Source organism: Onychomys torridus, chromosome 7, assembly GCF_903995425.1.
Source record: "Onychomys torridus chromosome 7, mOncTor1.1, whole genome shotgun sequence".
NCBI classification, from domain to species: Eukaryota; Metazoa; Chordata; class Mammalia; order Rodentia; family Cricetidae; genus Onychomys; species Onychomys torridus.
Window position 1 is genome coordinate 26,886,927 of NC_050449.1, and position 17,344 is coordinate 26,904,270.

The 17,344-nt window shown below is 39.0% G+C and overlaps 1 protein-coding gene across 1 annotated transcript in view; it reads left to right on the forward strand.

The window, feature by feature from the left end:
* Positions 1–17,344, forward strand: part of Arhgap32 (Rho GTPase activating protein 32) — a 227,941-nt gene that overhangs the window by 167,190 nt on the left and 43,407 nt on the right. Inside the window, exon 11 of the mRNA XM_036192477.1 lies at positions 7,318–7,399. Coding sequence (XP_036048370.1) covers positions 7,318–7,399 — 82 coding nt within the window. The remainder of the gene's footprint in view (positions 1–7,317; positions 7,400–17,344) is intronic.

Here is a 17,344-nt window from a genome sequence, read left to right on the forward strand (position 1 = left end):
ATAGCCCTGGCTGTTCTGGAACTCACTATATAGACTAGGCTGTCCTCTAACTCACAGGAATCTATCTGCCTGCCTCTATGTTCTGGGATTAAAAGTGTGTGCCACCACACTGCCAATCAACAGTTTTTACAATCAAGCATTCTAATCACACGTGGTCCAAAGATGCTCTAATTAAATAGTTACTGAAGAATGATGGCAAGAAAATACTGAAAGTCTTTGTTTTAAACCATTATTGTTTCTGTAATAGCAGAAAATTTGCATATACAGTAAAATCACTGTAACTCCTAACATCCAAAAGTCTCACATCTAAGCCAAGGTCATTTCAAGCAGTGTTCATGGGCACTGCATGGTGTGGTGGCATGTGTAATACAAGTGTGAGTGGTGTGTGCTCAGAGCCCACACCAAAGCTACACAGACAGCTTGGGTACATTCGTGTTTGATTTTTAATTACTTTTTGGTGATTTTGTGTACAGAAATGTTTTACTATTGCCAAATTTTTATGATCCCCACTTATGCAACCTTTAAGCTGAGCTTTAGGCAATCAGAGGGAAGACAGAACTCCCCTGGATTTCTCTTGTCTTCAGCTCAATGTTCTTAGTCCTCATAGCTAGGCCTCATTGTTACCAGCCTGCTGTCATCTTGACATCTCTCTTGACTGACTGGGCACAGAACTTTGCAAGTTCTGACTTTGTGACTTTTTTTTCTTTATTATTATGTGTTTTAAATTTTATACATCAGCCATGGGTTCCCCTGTCCTCCTCCCTCCCGCTCCCACCCCCACCTTCCCCCCAGCCCCTCCCCTCTATTCCCATGTCCTCCAGGATCAAGGCACCCCTGGGGATTCATTTAAACCTAGTTGTAGATGTATCCTGCTTGTTAAATAAGAAACACAGAGCCAGTTGCAGAGTTAAAAACCGCGAGGTCAGAGCCAAAGCTGAAAACCTTACCTTTCACTGCTTCTGCGGTTCCTCCTCTCCGCAAGAGACCTACTTCTGTGCATCCTGTCTATTTAAAGACTTTCTGTTCTCCTCCCTCATTGGTTGTAAACCCAGCCACATGACCTCCTCGTCACTGCCTGTTTGTACAGACCTCCAGGTCTTCTATGGTTGGTATTGAAATTAAAGGCGTGTGTCTGCTACGATGGCTATGTCCTTGAACACACAGAGATCCGCCTAGCTCTGCCTCCCAAGTGCTGGGATTAAGGGCGTGCCCCACTACTGCTCGGCTTCTGCTCTGGCTTGCTCTGACCTCAAGGCAACTTTATTGACATACAAATAAAATCACATTTCAATACAAATAAAATATCACTATACCTAGTGGATTCAGTACAGGCAGGTCCTGTCACCTCCTTCCAGACTGAGCAAAGTGTCCCTGTGTAAGCCCAAGGTTTCAAACAGCCAGCTCATGCACTAAGGACCAGATCCTGGTCCCACAGACTGGGTGCCTCCCAAGCAGATCAAGCTATTCAATTGTCTCACTTAGCCAGAGGGCCTGATCCAGCTGGGGGCTCCACAGCCTTTGGTTCATAATTCATGTGCTTCCATTCATTTGGCTATTTGTCCCTGTGCTTTTTGCAATCTTGAATTCAACAATTCACGCTCTTGCAGACCCTCCTCTTTCTCGACAGTTGGACACCTGGAGCTCCACCTGGGACCTGGCTGAGGATCTCTGCATCCACTACCATCAGTTATTGGACAAGAGTTCCAACACGACAGTTAGGGTGTTTAGCCATCTGATCACTGGACTAGGTCAGATCAGGCTTTCTCTCGACCATTGCCAGCAGTCTATAGAGGATGTATCATTGTGGATTTTTGGGGACCTGTCCAGCACTCTGCCTATTCCTGTTCTCACCCTTTACAATAGCCACAAATGATATAAAATACCTTGGGGTTACGCTAACTAAGCATGTGAAGGACCTATATGACAAGAACTTTAAGTCCCTGAAAAAATAAATTGAAGAAGATGTCAGAAAATGGAAAGATCTCCCATGCTCATGGATAGGCAGGATTAACATAGTAAAAATGGCGATCTTATCAAAAGCAATCTACAGATTCAATGCAATTCCCATCAAATTACCAACACAATTCTTCACAGATCTGGAAAGAATAATACTAAACTTCATATGGAAAAACAAAAAACCCAGGATAGCCAAAAGAATCCTGTACAATAAAACAACCTCTGGAGGCATCACAATCCCCGACCTTAAGTTCTACTATTGAGCTACTGTAATAAAAACAGCTTGGTACTGGCATAAAAACTGACATGTGGACCAATGGAATCAAATTGAAGACCCTGACATTAACCCACACACCTATGAACATATAATTTTTGACAAAGAAGCCAAAAATGTGCAATGGAAAAAAAGAAAGCATCTTCAACAAATGGTGCTGGCATAACTGGATGTCAATGTGTAGAAGGCTGCAAATAGATCCATATCTGTCACCATGCACAAAACTTAAATCCAAGTGGATCAAAGACCTCAACATAAATCCAGCTACTCTGAACCTGACAGTAGAGAAAGTAGGAAGTAGTCTTGAACGCATTGGCACAGGAGATCACTTTTTTTTTTTTTTTCCTGTTGCCTGGACCACGGAGTGCTCTACCATTTGACCTCTACATTTTGGGGAGACTTGCCTCCCCATTCTCTTTGCTCTGGGTTTTAAATAGCATGTTTCTGTCAGCTCCCAGATTGACATCCCAATCTCTGACCTTATCTCTGAATCTCAAACCCATCTGTCAGGGTGTAATGCTTTTTTTTTTTTTTTTTTTTTTTTTTTCCCCTGATGGAAATTAGGGAGTGGGCATTTCAGAAGACAATTCAGTGTGCTTTTGTGGGAGATGAAGAGTGTAGGGAGAGAGAGACTCAGGTAGAACTGTGTAGAGAACCCATGCAGGAACTGTTCACAACCACTCATTGGAAACGGAAACAAGACTAAGGAAGTAAGGACTGACATTCCTGCTTTCAGACCCTTGTTTGTAAGAGCCTTTGCCTGTTTTGTTTTGTTTTGTTTGTCTCTTTCTCTTTATTTTTGAAAAGTACTGTTTTCTACTTCTAACAGCTCACTGGGAACAGAGAGTTAGATCTAGTTTTAAAATCTTAGACTAATTGACAGCATAACCTAATAGACATTAGATTTACTGACATCATGCGCATGTATGAGATGGTGTTGGAAAGGGCCTGGAGGTCAGACTGGGCTTGTCTAAAACAGTAGATTCGCTGAGAATGGTTGTGGAAAGAGGAAAATAATTTGCATTTCTGTGAGGTTGTACTGGTTTGAATATCCTCAGTTATGTGGTTTTCTTCAGAAATAGGATGTGCAGATATAGAAAAGGTTTAGTTTACTTTGGGGTGTTGCTGAATTTGGTTTGGTACAAGACTAATATGCAAGGAAGCTGAGGGCATTGGTTTAAATGTTCACATGGTCAACAAGGAGTCCATACTGGATAGGAAAAAAGTTGAAAGAGACATAGTTACCCAAAAAGGGGACAATAGGCATGAAAAGGTTAGAAGTCCTCAAATTTCAACATCAGTTGTGGAATATAAACACTAAAGATTTAGGGGGCAGGAAATTTTGATCAGTAAATGAAATAGTGGAGTTTTTGCTTTCTGAGGCTAAATAACTCCCATAGAAGAATCTGTGGTGAGACTGAGCAGCAGCAGATCTTTGCTAAGCTTAAAGTCTTTGCTCGTCTGATAACTCCTGAGTTTCCCTAGCCATAAATTAAACTTAAAAAGTTTGTGAAAGTCATGATCTGCATGCTGCTCTCATATTGAAATTCCTTTTTAGCTTTTGATTGACTGCTTCAAAGAGACAGTATTTAGGAGAAGGCCTCCTTGTAGTACAAGGATTCTTTTCTATTTCTCCTTGTACCAAAGCTCCAGGCTATTTATATCTCATTGCTTTTTTACCTAACATCAAAATATTTTTAGTATGTTCATTGTTGAAGCTAAACCGAACTCTCTAGTTAACTTACATGTTCTCAAGATAGGCCACAGCCCAGCCCACCACAGCTCTCCATGTTTTTATGAGTCCGAGGCTGAGCTAAGACTTGCCAACCTGCTGGAATAGATTCTAAAAGCTGCCAGTGGTGCACAGGTGCAGGCCCCAATAGATAGCTACAGATTGGGGGTGAACTGGGGTCACTGTAATACTCTCTGCGTTAGTGTAGTTACTATGTGTAACCATTACTAAAAACTGAAGTATGTATGTTTACTATAAATGAATTGTAATAAAATATAGTTTTGTGACTGATCTATTATATTCCACTCTTCCTGCTATTGACATTCTATTCTTCTCATGGGTTTGTATGATACAAATATTATATCACCAAGTGCTACTCTGCATCACTTTTCAATCTTGTGCCCCATTGGCACTTTAGAACCAACTATGATGGGGTGCTTATGCCACAAACACTAGCGAATGCCATAAGTCAAAAGCCATTTTCTTCATTGGGGTCTGTTAATAAACACCAGCACATTCCCAGGTTTATTACCCTCTGTGACGTCTCACTTCATCAAAGAGACTTAGAGGGAAAGTACCGAAGTAATGTTCCTCACCCCTTCTGTGAGCCCCTCCTTACTCTGTCCTAGCCTTTCCTCAAAATCAGTCTTTTCTCTCTTTCAATGTCTTCTTTGTTGTCTCTCTGCCATCTTCTCCCAAAGCGGAATATCATTTGACCCCAGATGATTGATAGGCCTACTTATCTTATTCCCAACACTGATGCAGAAAGACTAAGATAAAAAACCAGATGTCACAGCAAGTAGTTCCTATTGCCAGAGCTCTAGACACGTTCACTACTTTACACTTGGAGTGGTTTAGAATTGTTCGTATGTGCTGGAGTAGTTAAAATCCGTCTGATAAGTGTCAGAGTTCATTAACTATTTCAGGTTAGTTACATCAGTGAATACTTTCAACAGAATACAGTTTCATTTGTTTATGATGGATCATTTATGATAGGAACATAGAATCTGCTTGCCTTCTACAAATATATACAATTGTCTGTCAAGACCCCTTCACCATTAGGAATGCTTTTGACTTGAAGGAAAAGAATACATGAGAAAAGGTAGATGATGTCTACAGTTGAGTCAACAGCTTAATGATGGTCGGCAAAGGCCTCTGAGATTCTCTAGGACTTTCATTGTGGTCAGGTGATGGGTGAAGAGCCTGTAAGCACAAGGAGAGACAGGAGAGTGGCATGACATTGCATTCCCATATACCTAAATGGTACATTGTGACCATCTTAAAAGATAAAAATAGAATGTGTGATGACATGGACCCCTGAAAGAAACTCACCAAGCTTTGAGCAGTTTTTGTAGGGAAGTGATGGGGAGCTTGTTATTTGCTGAGTTTCAGATAACACCTGAGTTCAGGAACTAGGCTAGGGATGGATGGATATATATCTGCCTGCCTCTGCCTCCTGAGTGCTGGGATTAAAGGCGCTGTAAGGCTAGATATTTTTACTCAAACTCTTGAGGTGTGAGTGGTGAGATTGCTCATTCACAAGTTGGGAAACTAAGCTGTTTACTCAGTGCCCAGAACCTAGAATGTGGGTGAGCTGCTTTTCCCATCTGGTCTTAGTGGAAAATTTCAGGTGTTTATAAATTGAACTGAATTAAGCTGTTATGGGAGGAATAACATTTGAGAGTAACTTAGCTTATGTACACACAGAGAAGAGATGGTATAATGTCCGATTCATCTGGTGGAGGAGCAAGAGCCCTGAAGTCTTCCATAGCCAGCATACTGGGATAATAACATAGCATTTGACAAGTGATTACTACATACAATCGAGTTAAACTAATCTGTTTAGTCCCCATATACACCCTTATGAGATAAGTATTATTATTATTGTGTTTGGAGAGGGTAACTGAATTACAGAGAGGCCAAGTTGCTTATCTAACCTAGCAAGTAGCAATTTCAGGATTGGCCTAGTCCTCTTGCTTTTGAGGCTGCCCTGTTAGCCAGTGTGCCATATATCCTCTTGCAGAATACATAAATTTTTTTTAAAATGAGGATTTTTCAAGTTGATTTTTATTCAGTCCAACCAATCTTGGAAGGATTTTACTTGCTTGGAGAAATAGGAAGTTGAATATATATGTTAAAATAATTTTACTACTAAAACATTTTAATGCATCATTTTGTAAGACATGGCCTTAATAATCCCTAATTCAAAAATTTTAGACAAAACCCACACTCTATTAACAACTCCTTTTTAACTTACTATGTGATTATGTCTTTGAAATTTTAAGAAGTATCAAAGAGTATTGATCCAGAAATTGAAATAAGAATGTAGCAAATGAGTCTGTGAAAATAACCCCACACAGATGGAAACTATACAGCTCAGAACATCGTGAGTCATACTCTTGGAAGATAGTCCCATTCTTCCCCAGTCTGTCAACAAAGGGAGATGCAGGGTGATGTAGTTTTCATGTTTCGTCTTTTAACATCTGCTGCATGGTGTCCTATTTATATCCCTATCTAAGGAAACATCTATAAATATTGGTAAAGATTTTTCTTTATACATTTTCTCTAGGGTGTTTATCTCTGTAGTCATTTTCTTGGTCACACCATACCTCTGAGTGCCTGGAATTCAGTATTTTTCAGACACACCTTGTTGGGATTTCACCTAAGGCCGTGCAGGCAGCTTGGATGTAAGGGCAGTACAGTGTGCTGTGCAAAGCCACCGTCCATTGCACTGGATGGAAGGGCCTTTCTCTTCTTCCTGCTCCTCCTTTCCTGCACTGCCAATTCCTTAGCAGCAGTGGGTACTGTAATTTTAAGTGAATCATTATTTCAGGAACCTATCCTCATTGTGTTATTTTTAAATGAAACCTGCAGGAGAATGAAGAAGATAGGAAACAATTTGAATGATGGCTTGGTGTTAGTTTTTTGTTTTTTTTTTGTTTTTTGTTTTTTTTTTAAATAAATCAACCTAACTGTTGATTGACTGTAGAGGTATCAATACAACTAGGTTAAGATTTCAGCAAAGTCAATTATTAGCTAGTTATAATTTTACCTATTCGATGTTTGGCTTATAGTCTGATTAGATATTTTCGTTGGTATGAAAGGATTTTAGGACATTTAAAACCCTAACAAAGTAGACCTACATATTTGGACAGAAAACCACATGTAGTTTCATATATTCATAGTAACAGACTGTTTTATTATTTGTTTGTGTAATTGTCGTCTGGTATTCAGGACTTGGACTATTAGAATCATTGGGAGGGGCTGTAGAGAACATTACTGGAACTGAGTTGGCAGTGTTCATACACTGGTCTATGTGCTGGTTTGGAATCCTCTCTCTGTTGCTTTTCTTTAGGTGGGACTCTTCCCTGGTCATTGTGTCGAGTTAATTAACCAGAAAGTTCCCCAGTCAGTGACCAACTCAGTGCCAAAACCAGGTGAGTGCGCTTCTCTATCGTGGGATAGTGGCCAGCTGGTTGCAGATAACATACGGTGTATTTCAAGAAAGTGTTTTGCTTGCTTTGCTGTTCTTTGCATTTATTGATACATGTTTTATATGGTTTTGACTTTCAAATGCCTTCTTTTTTGTAGAGCATGTCACAAAGAATTATGTGCATTCCCATTTTTTTGGCAGTTTTAATGAACTGTGGATTGTGTGAGCGTTGTCATTATTTGTTCTTCTAATTACACAGTAGGAGTTAAGATACTGATGGATAAGGTGAGTACAAGTCAGAGAAGGACCATCAGAAGCCACCTATGGTGGCTTTTGTTTAGAATCCCACTATGTGGGAGGTAGAGGCAGGACAATCAGGAGTTCAAGACTAGACTCAACTATGTTGTGAATTTCAGTTCAGCCTACACTCTACACTACACACACACACACACACACACACACACACACACACACACACACACACAGGAGAAAAGAAACAGACAGAATGACAGACTTACCTAATCTGGGTGGTATGATTAGTTGAAAATTAAAAGTTACAAAGAACATGTATTTTATCTGTAAGTATGGACATAAAAAACTGTTTTGAACAGCATTTTTAGTTTTTTATAGTATATAAATATGTGTAATAGCTTATGAGGAAGCAAAGCAGTGTTACAGTGGATTTAAGGAATAAAGAGAACGGGGAATCAAATGGTGTCACCTGGACAAGATTTTGCTGAATTTCTAGTGCAAGGATGCTTGACTTGATATGCATTTTATTTTTATTTTTTTAAGAAATAGTCTGACTGTGTAGGGCAGTTTGGCCGCAATGTTCCTGACTCTGCTCCCGAGGATTAGAGATGTAAACTGCATGCCTTGACATAAAGTTTTAAAAAGAAAACCAAGAACAATGAATTTTGGAGGGAATAAGTAGTGAGATTTACTTTTCCTGGTTGTCTTATGGTTCTCCTGCTCTTCCCCTCCCTCCTAATGAAAGAGGAAGAAACTTCTGGCCCCAAAGTCATTGGAACTGTTTTTCCTGAAGTACTCTTGGATTTAGAACCCATATTTGAGAAGCAGGAAAAGCAAAGCTTATTCTTTTCTGTTAAGTGTTCTCATACATCTTCTCAGCACACATCAGGCCGTGTTTGTGTCAAGCACGTGAGAAAAGCTAAATGGGACAGCCTTCCAGTGTCTCTCTTCACAGGTTAGGGGCCATTGTTTCAGCTTCTCTCATAGGCATTTATTTTAGGGAGACTAACTATATTTCTCAGCAAAGAAAATCATTCAGAGTAGTGTTGACTGCAATTTTACTTAAGCCAGGATTCTTTGTCACTTCGAAGCAAACTTGTCCTGTTTGGGTATTTGATTGATAAATGTTTATTAGTAACTTTGGTGATTATAGGTTTCTTTTACAGTATGACATTAGTTATGTAAAAAACATTTTAAAATATAATTTACATATCATGAAGTTCACTCTTTTAAAATAAATAATTCAGGGCTAGCCTAATAGCTCAGCAGTTAGAGATGCTTGTCACTCAAGCCCTGCAACCTGAAATTATCCCCAGAACTCACATAAAAATGGAAGGAGCAAAACTGACTCCATGAAGTTGTCCTGTGAACTCCATACTCATACTCACACCTAGACAGATAGTACACACATGTATACATACACAAAACTTTTTTTTGTTTGTTTTTGGTTTTTCGAGACAGGGTTTCTCTGTGCAGCTTTGTGCCTGTCCTGGATCTTGCTCTGTAGATTCACCTGCTTCTGCCTCCTGAGTGCTGGGATTAAAGGCGTGTGCCATCACCGCCCGGCATAAACAAAACTTTTATATGTATAAAATAAAATATATAATTCAGTGTCTTCAGTGTCCTCACACTTGTAAAGCCAATATGGCACGTTGTTATTACCCCCCAAAGAAATCCTGTGTCAATTAGCAGGCATTGGAAACTCCCTTCTGCCTTTCTCCTCTTACCAGTTTACTCTTTGTCTCTATGGTGTTTTTGTTTTTGTTTTTGTTTTTTTGTATTCTGGACATTTTATCTTCAGTAGCTTGTTTCCTTCATTGTGCATAATGTTTTCAAGGCTTTCTGTGTTCTGATGTAGCTATAACTTAATGATATTTGCCTATTCATGTGGAGTTGTTTGTATTTCTGGATGTCCTAAACAATCAACATGCAAGTTTTTGACCTGCCTTCATCTTTCTGGTACATAGGGTTTTTTAAATTAATGTAAAAATAATGGACTTCCTAATGACACATACACACTACTATATGTTGCTCATATTTGCCCACAGCTACCTTTACCTATTCCTACTGCCCCTTCTCAATGCCCCGCCCCCAAATAGATGTCTGCTTTCCTGATATCTGGATTGTGCATCTGAAAGAGACCAGACAATATTTTGTCCTTTTAGATTTCCCATGACAGAATGCGTGTGTAGATTCAGTTTTCTTCTTGCCTGTTCCCCTCTCTTGTTCTTCCCTATCTTCAGGTGCTTTCCTCCCTCACTCATAGTTACTTCCTACTCCATGTCACAGTGTACATATTCCAATCTGGATTTGACTTGTGAGAGGAGATGTGGTCGTTGTCTTTCTGAGCTTCCTTTTTTTTTTTTTTGCTTTACACAATGACTCCAGTTTCATCCATCTTCCTGTGAATGTATTGATGGCTAATCTCAGGTGTCAGCTTGACACCCTTGGCAACAGTCTCCTTTACGGCTGATGTGCGTATGTACCACATTAAAAAAAAAATTCATCTGTTGATGGACATCTAGCCTGGTCCCATATTTGGCTGTTGTGAATACTGCAACAGTAAAGATGAATGTGCAAGTGTTTAGGTTTGCTGGCATACCTTCCAGAGGACGTTTTCTTTTAAGAACTCTCTGTCGAATTAACTTGCCAGTTTATTGATTGACTGATTTGTGGGAAAATCATTTTAGAGTCTAGATATTAACCTCTTCTGAGATGTACAGTTGACCAAGATTTTATCCCATTTCGTATACCATCTCTTCACACTGCTAATTGCTTTCTTTACTGTGCAGAGGCTTTTTAGTTTCATGTACCTGCAGTTTGTCAGTTATCAAAGTTATTTCCTGAACTATTAGAGGTTTTTCCAGAAAGTCCTTTCATATATCTATATCTTAAAGTGATTTTGTGTGTTCTCCTCTAGCAGTTTCAGAATTTCAAATCTTATATTAAGTTTCAGAACGTGTATTAAGTTTTGGTAAATTTTGAGCTAATTTTTATACAGTATGAGAGAGAGGGATCTGGTTTCATTCTTCTACATGTGGTTAACTACTTTCCCCAAAATGGTTTCTTGAATCCTATGCATGCTTCTGGCACCTTTGAAAAACATAAAGTGGCTGAAGTTACATGGTTTATTTCTAGACATTCCATTCTACTCTGAACTCTTGAAGGGGGTACACAGAGATAGACAGAGCGGCAGGGGCGAGAGAGGGAGAGAAAGACACTCTGTAGCATGCTATGTTGTTTGGGCACTGTAGTATAATTTCAGATTAGGTCTTTTGATACTATTAACATAGCTTTTCCTGCTTCGGGTCACTGTCGCTCTTTGGGGATCTTATGCTTCCATATAAATTTTAGGGTTCTTTTTTTTTTTCAGTTCTGTGAAGAACGTTATTGGGATATTAGTGGGGATTACATTAACTGTATAGATAACTTTTGGTAATATAGCCATCTTCACCATGTTAATAGTCATGGGAAGTTTTTGCATCTTCTAGTGTTTTTTTCATTTTTTTCTTTTGTTTCTTAAAGTTCGTCATAAAGACCATTCACCTCTTTGCTTAGGTTTATTCTTAGGTTTCTTTAGGGTCTCCTAAGTTGTCTGCAAATAGGAAAAACTGACCCTTTTCCTTTTTTTATATAGTTTATATCCTTTTGGTACATTTCTCATGGGTTAAGATTTTAGGTACTATACTGAATTAAGAGTGATTGGATGCCTTTATCTTGTTGTAGAGGCCATACTGGCAGTTACCCTCTTACTGTAACATTGGCTATAGGTTTGTTATATGTAGTCTTTATTATATTAAGATATCTTCCTTCTACTCTTTACTTTTTCCAAGAATTGTCATTATTTCTTGAACTTGATAAAGGCATTTTTTTGCATCTAATGAGATTGTCCTTAAGTCTATTTATATATTGTTTTTTGTATGTTAAGCCACCTGTGTTAGGTAGGAAGCTAGAGTCATCTGAGAAGAAGGAACCTTAATTGAGAAAAATGCCTTTCTATCACATTGGCCTGTGGGTGATTCATTAGTATTGATGTGGGAGGATCCAACCACCTGTGGGCAGGTGGTCCTTGGTTATATAAACTGGGAAGCTTACTGATCTGTGGATAGTGTGGTGGTTTGAAAGAAAATGCCCCCCAAAGGAAGTGGTAATGTTAAGAGATGTGGCCTTGTTGGAGGAAGGGTGTTATTGTAGAGGCAGGCTTTGGGGTCTCATCTATGCTCAAGCCATGTGCAATGAGGCAGTTCACTTCCTGTTGCCTGCCAGACATAGAATTCTCAGTTCCTCTCCAGCATCATGTCTGCCTGCATGCTGCCATGTCCTGTCATGAAGATAATGGACTAAACCTCTAGAACTGTAAGCTACCTCATTAAATGTTTTCCTGTGTAAGAGTTGCTGTGGTCGTGGTGTCTCTTTACAGCAATAGAAACCCTAACAAAGACAGAGAGCATGCCAGTAAGCAATATTCCTTCAGTACCTCTGCTTCAGTTCCTTCCTTGAGGTTTCTGCCTTGAATCCCTGCCCTGACTTTTCCTTAGTGATGGATCCTGACCTGAGAGTTACATGTTTAAAAAAAAAAAAAAAAAAAAAACCCTTTCCTCCCCAGGTTGCTTTTGATCATGTGTTTTATCACAGAAATAGAAAGCAAATTAGGATACCACCCTTGCATCATGAAGCAAAACTAACATGGTCATGATGTTTGATCTTGATGTGCTCTGTATTTGTTTAAGTGTTTCAATGAGAGTTTTTATGTGTATATTTATTGTGGGAATTGGTTTGTTTATATGCTGTGTTGTGTCTTTATCTAGTTTTATTATCAAGGTAACACTCAGATTCATAAAAGGGTTTGGCAGTGTTCCTTCTTTTTGTATTTATGGAACAGTTTGAGAAGGACTAATGTAATGTTAACTCTTCTTTGGAAGTCTGGTAGAAGTCAGTGGTGAATCTTCGGTCTCTAGATTGAGAGGGAGGGGCTCTTTACTGCTACTTCAATATCATTGCTTGTTGTGGATCTTCTCACATTGCTTGGTCATATGTGTCATGAAGAATTTTTTATTTATATTTTCTAGTTATTTCAGAGTATGTTTTCAAATCATTTTCTAATGATCTGAATTTCATTGGAATTTATTGTAACTCTTTTTTTATGTCTTATAGGGGAGTCTTCTGTCTCTTCCTTTTGGTTAGATTGGATAAGGGTTCATCAGTTTTAGTTTTTTGTTTTCAAAGAGACAGCTCTTTAGTTCAGTTGCTGTTTATTTTGTTCTCTTAGTCTCCATTTCATTAATTTTTCCCTCAAGTTCTGTCTGCAAGTTTTGGATTTGGCTTGGTCTTGATTTTCCTATGACTTTAAAGAGCATCATTAAGTTATTTATTTGAGCTCTGAGTTTTTAATCTAAACATTCATAGCTATAAACTTTGATTTTTCAAACTGTCTTTGCTGTATCCCAGAGATCCACTTTCATTTAGCAATATTTTTATTTCTTCCTTGATTTCTTTAGTGTCCATCTAGTCATTCAAGAATATGTTGTTCAGTATCCCAAGTCCTTATGTGGCTTGAGAATACACATACACACACACACACACACACACACACACACACACACACCCACACACCCACACACAAACACACACACATACCCTATCCCCCCCACACATACACACTATATGATGTTAATTTTAGTTGTATTCCACTCTAATCAGATAACATAAAGAGAAATCTCAACTCATTTATATTTGCTTATATTGGTCTAATGGCCTAAAATGTGGTCTGCTTTAGAGACCGTTACCTGAACCTCTGAGAAGAATGTATATTCTGTAATTTTTGAACAGAATATTCTGTGTTATGTCTGTTTAATGTGTGGTGCAGTTTAACTCTGAATTGTATTTGTTGATTTTCACTCTGGTTAATCTAATTACTCATAGGAGTTGGGTACTGAAATCTCCCATTGTTTTGTCTCAGAGCATCTCTGTCCTACTATACCTATCAGTATTTGTAATGACATTGGGAGCGCTGACTTTTAGTACACATGGTAACAGCTGTTATCTTTGTGTTTCCCTTTGTCAACATCTAGTGGCCTTTTAATATCTTCTGCTACTTTGGGGTTTTAATGTACTTCACATATCAGATTACCTCTGTTGCCTTGATCTCAGCTGCGATTAGCTCAGTACACATGCTTGCATCCTTTCCCTTGAAGTCTGTGGTATCTTTGCCATTGAGTTTCTTGGAGACATTTCACAATCCCATAGTTAGCAATTGTCTTTCAAATAGAGAGTTAAGACTGTTTATGGTTACAGCTGTTGCTGAGTCCTGTATTTTTTGGCTACTTTTTCTGTTTGGTTGGGTTGTCATTTCTTTTTAATTATTTACTACAGGGTTGACTTTTTGGTCATAAATTCTTTAGTTTATACTTCTCTTGAGATGTCCATATTTCTCAGCCAATTTAAAAGTATAACCTTGCTAGATACAGCAGTGTTTAGTGACTATTGACTCCGGAGGCTCAGTTTCTAGTACCACTCGGAGAAGAGGAGAGGGATATTGTAACAGCAGCAAGATACCAAACAAGATAAGGAAATACAATTGGCGAGTGTGGCAGCAAGGTGATTGAAGGTGATTGAGCATTGAGTAATAGAAGGTTCTTTTTGTTTTGCTTTTGTTGTTGTTGTTTTGTTTTTTGTTTTGTTTTGTTTTCGAGACAGGGTTTCTCTGTGTAGCTTTGGAGCCTGTCCTAGAACTCGCTCTGTAGCCCAGGCTGGCCTTGAACTCACAGAGATCTGCCTGCCTCTGCCTCCTGAGTGCTGCTGGGATTAAAGGCGTGCGCCACCACCGCCCAGCGCAGCTGAAGGTTCTTGCCACCAAGACTGAGGATGGGAAGAAAGAATTGACTTTCACCTGATTCTCTGATCTCTGTGCTACAGGTTGTACTATGATTGCGCATTGTGTCTACACACATGGGTGAATGAAAATACATACAGACAAAGAGGCTGGGGAGATGACTCATTTGGTAAAGTGCTGCAGGCTTTGTAAGCACAAGGACCTTAAGTGGAAGAGTATGCATGCTTGCAATGCCAAATTAGGAGGCACAGACAGACAGGGTAATCCCCGGGCTCCCTGCCTGTTGGTTTAGTTAAGTCCAGGAGGTGCAGGTTCAGTGGCATACCTTCTCTCAAAAAATAAGGTACTCTGTATTGACCTCTGGCTGCCTGCGCACTCTAGTACAGAAAATGCCCACAGTAATGTAGAGTGTGCTGTGAAGATTTCATTACTGCACATGTGGTTGTGCAGTAATGAAAATATGTGTAAACAGAATTCAGTAAATGTAAAAAGAGGTATAAAAATAATGAAACATTTGAAAAATAATGTAAAGACAAAATATTACTAAAACTATAGAAACAAAAAAGGAAATGCATGAGATCAAAGATGAGGGATAAAGGATGAACATTTTCAAAAAGATGCGTTGTTGGAGCAGCTGCTTGGTTTTCAGGGGAGAAGTTGATATTGGAAGGGTTTACTTTGCCTACACTGTATGCTGGTGCTGCACCTGTGTCACATGTCACTTTATAGTTTCCCTTTCTATAGCAAGGTCCACATGTAGCTTTGCAGCTGACAGGTCAAAATCTGCCGCTTCTTTAAGCAAGATTCCTCAGTTTGCTCGGGCAGGGCTGGGGGGTATAGTAAGGGGCTGTCTCCAGAGTGTGTTGTGGGTGCAGGAAGCAAACACTGTCCAGTCTGGCCTGTCCTTGTACTTTCGGACCTGTTAAGCATCAAGTACCCATTTGGAGCAGTGTTGCTATAGATGTCACTTAGTCTCCTGGGCTTGTCCTACAGGTGGGCCTCCCTGCCATCACTAGCGCTGCCTAGCTTTCCTTTGAGTAGAGTTTTTGATTCTCCTCCATAACACAGAGGGCCGGCCATGTTGTGGGAGCCATGTGCTGCTTACTTCTTTTTAATGAGTCATCTTTCTTTTTTTCTGCACCTCGGAGTTGTCTTAACTGTCCCTATGTGATTGCCAGTATTTTCCAATATTTTCTCTCTTTGGAATATTTTTTTTAAAAAAAGAGTCTATTTTTAATTTGTGTATGTGCTTGTGCACATGCGCATAAAAGCAGATAGCCCCAGAGTGTGTCAGATCCCCCAGATCTGGAGTTACAGACCATTGTGAGCCCCTTGATGAGGGTTCTAAGAACCAACATGGATCCTCTGCAAGACAAGTATGTACTCCCAATCTCTGTGCTGTCTCTCCAGTTCCTAGAATCTATTCTTTGTTATTTTGATTGATGCTTCTCATTTTCCACATCACCCAGAGGCTTCCAGTTGTCCTCTTACTCAGAAACCTCGGTTCTAACAGCATTTTAATGGTTTCTGTGGATTTTCTATATTAAAAATAGTACGTACAAGCACTAGTTCTGTTTCAGTTTGGATGCTGCTTTTATTTATTAATTTTCTTGATGGTTTTCTTTGGTGAGACCCACCAGCACAAAATTGAATAGAAGTCAAAAGCATGTACACCCATTTTATCCACAGTCTAGGGGAATGCATTCAGTCTCTGGCCATTGAGAGAGATGTTATCTGTGTGCAGTTTCATAGGTGTTCGTTACCAGACTAAGGAACTTCCCCTCTAGTTCTGGTTTGTTGAATGTTGTAAAAATAGTGTCAGAGTTTTTTTGAAAGCCCATTTGCTAAGGTCTTTGTGGATTTTCATGAGCATAACAAAAAATACTGTAATTTTTTTCAGCATTGTTTTATCTGTCTTCCTGGGTTGTAAGCTAAAATTTTTCTAGTCATTACATCCCAATGTTGGTAGCTTCAATCATAGGTGTCCTATAACCTCAGTTTTTAAAACCTAGTTTAACTGTGGTATCACAATTATTTGTATTAATTACATATTTTGTCATGTTTTTCAAGGAAAAGTAATGGTTCTTATAATAATAATCCCTGAAGCCTTTAACACTGAGAAAGTTAATCACTTATAGAAAGGTTTATATTTGCAGAATTGCAAGTCACTGTTAATTTTAAATCATTAGTAGAAAAACAAGTATGCCTTTAACAGCTAATGGTTTATCTTCTGAAAACAACTCAGAGTTGGCTTAAGGAAATGTGCATTCCTAATACAGATTGAAAGAGATGATGCAAATTCAATCAGCCTTGGGCTTAATTCACACTTTAAAACTGTCTTTGCCTTCAGTATAAACAACTTGAATGTTCTATTTATTTTTAACATCACCATCTGTCACTGTTAGATGCCAAATGGGAAAGATGCAGCTATAGTTTGAGTCTGAAAACTTAGAGCTCCCTATACTATTATACAACAAGGGCAACAGGAAATTTTTTCCTTTTAAAGCTTTTTTTGTTTTAGTGTTTTTTGTTTTTTGTTTTTCCGGAGCTGAGGACCGAACCCAGGGCCTTGTGCTTGCTGGGCAAGTGCTCTACCACTGAGCTAAATCCTCAACCCGTAGTGTTTTTAATGTGTTCAATAATTTGTGTAGATGAAAATGAAGCTGAATTTTTGTGTCCTGACCAAGACAGCAAATACCCATGCTGCATAAGGGGGGGAAAAGTAAACGTTTGAGAAAACAAAAAGGAAAGAACAGCAATGAATAATAGGTTATAGTTTGATCGAAGAAGCTGCAGTTGTGCTACGGGGTGGGAGGGTACATTTTCTTTGGGTTTGTGTTGCTGGGTGTTCATGGAGGAACTACT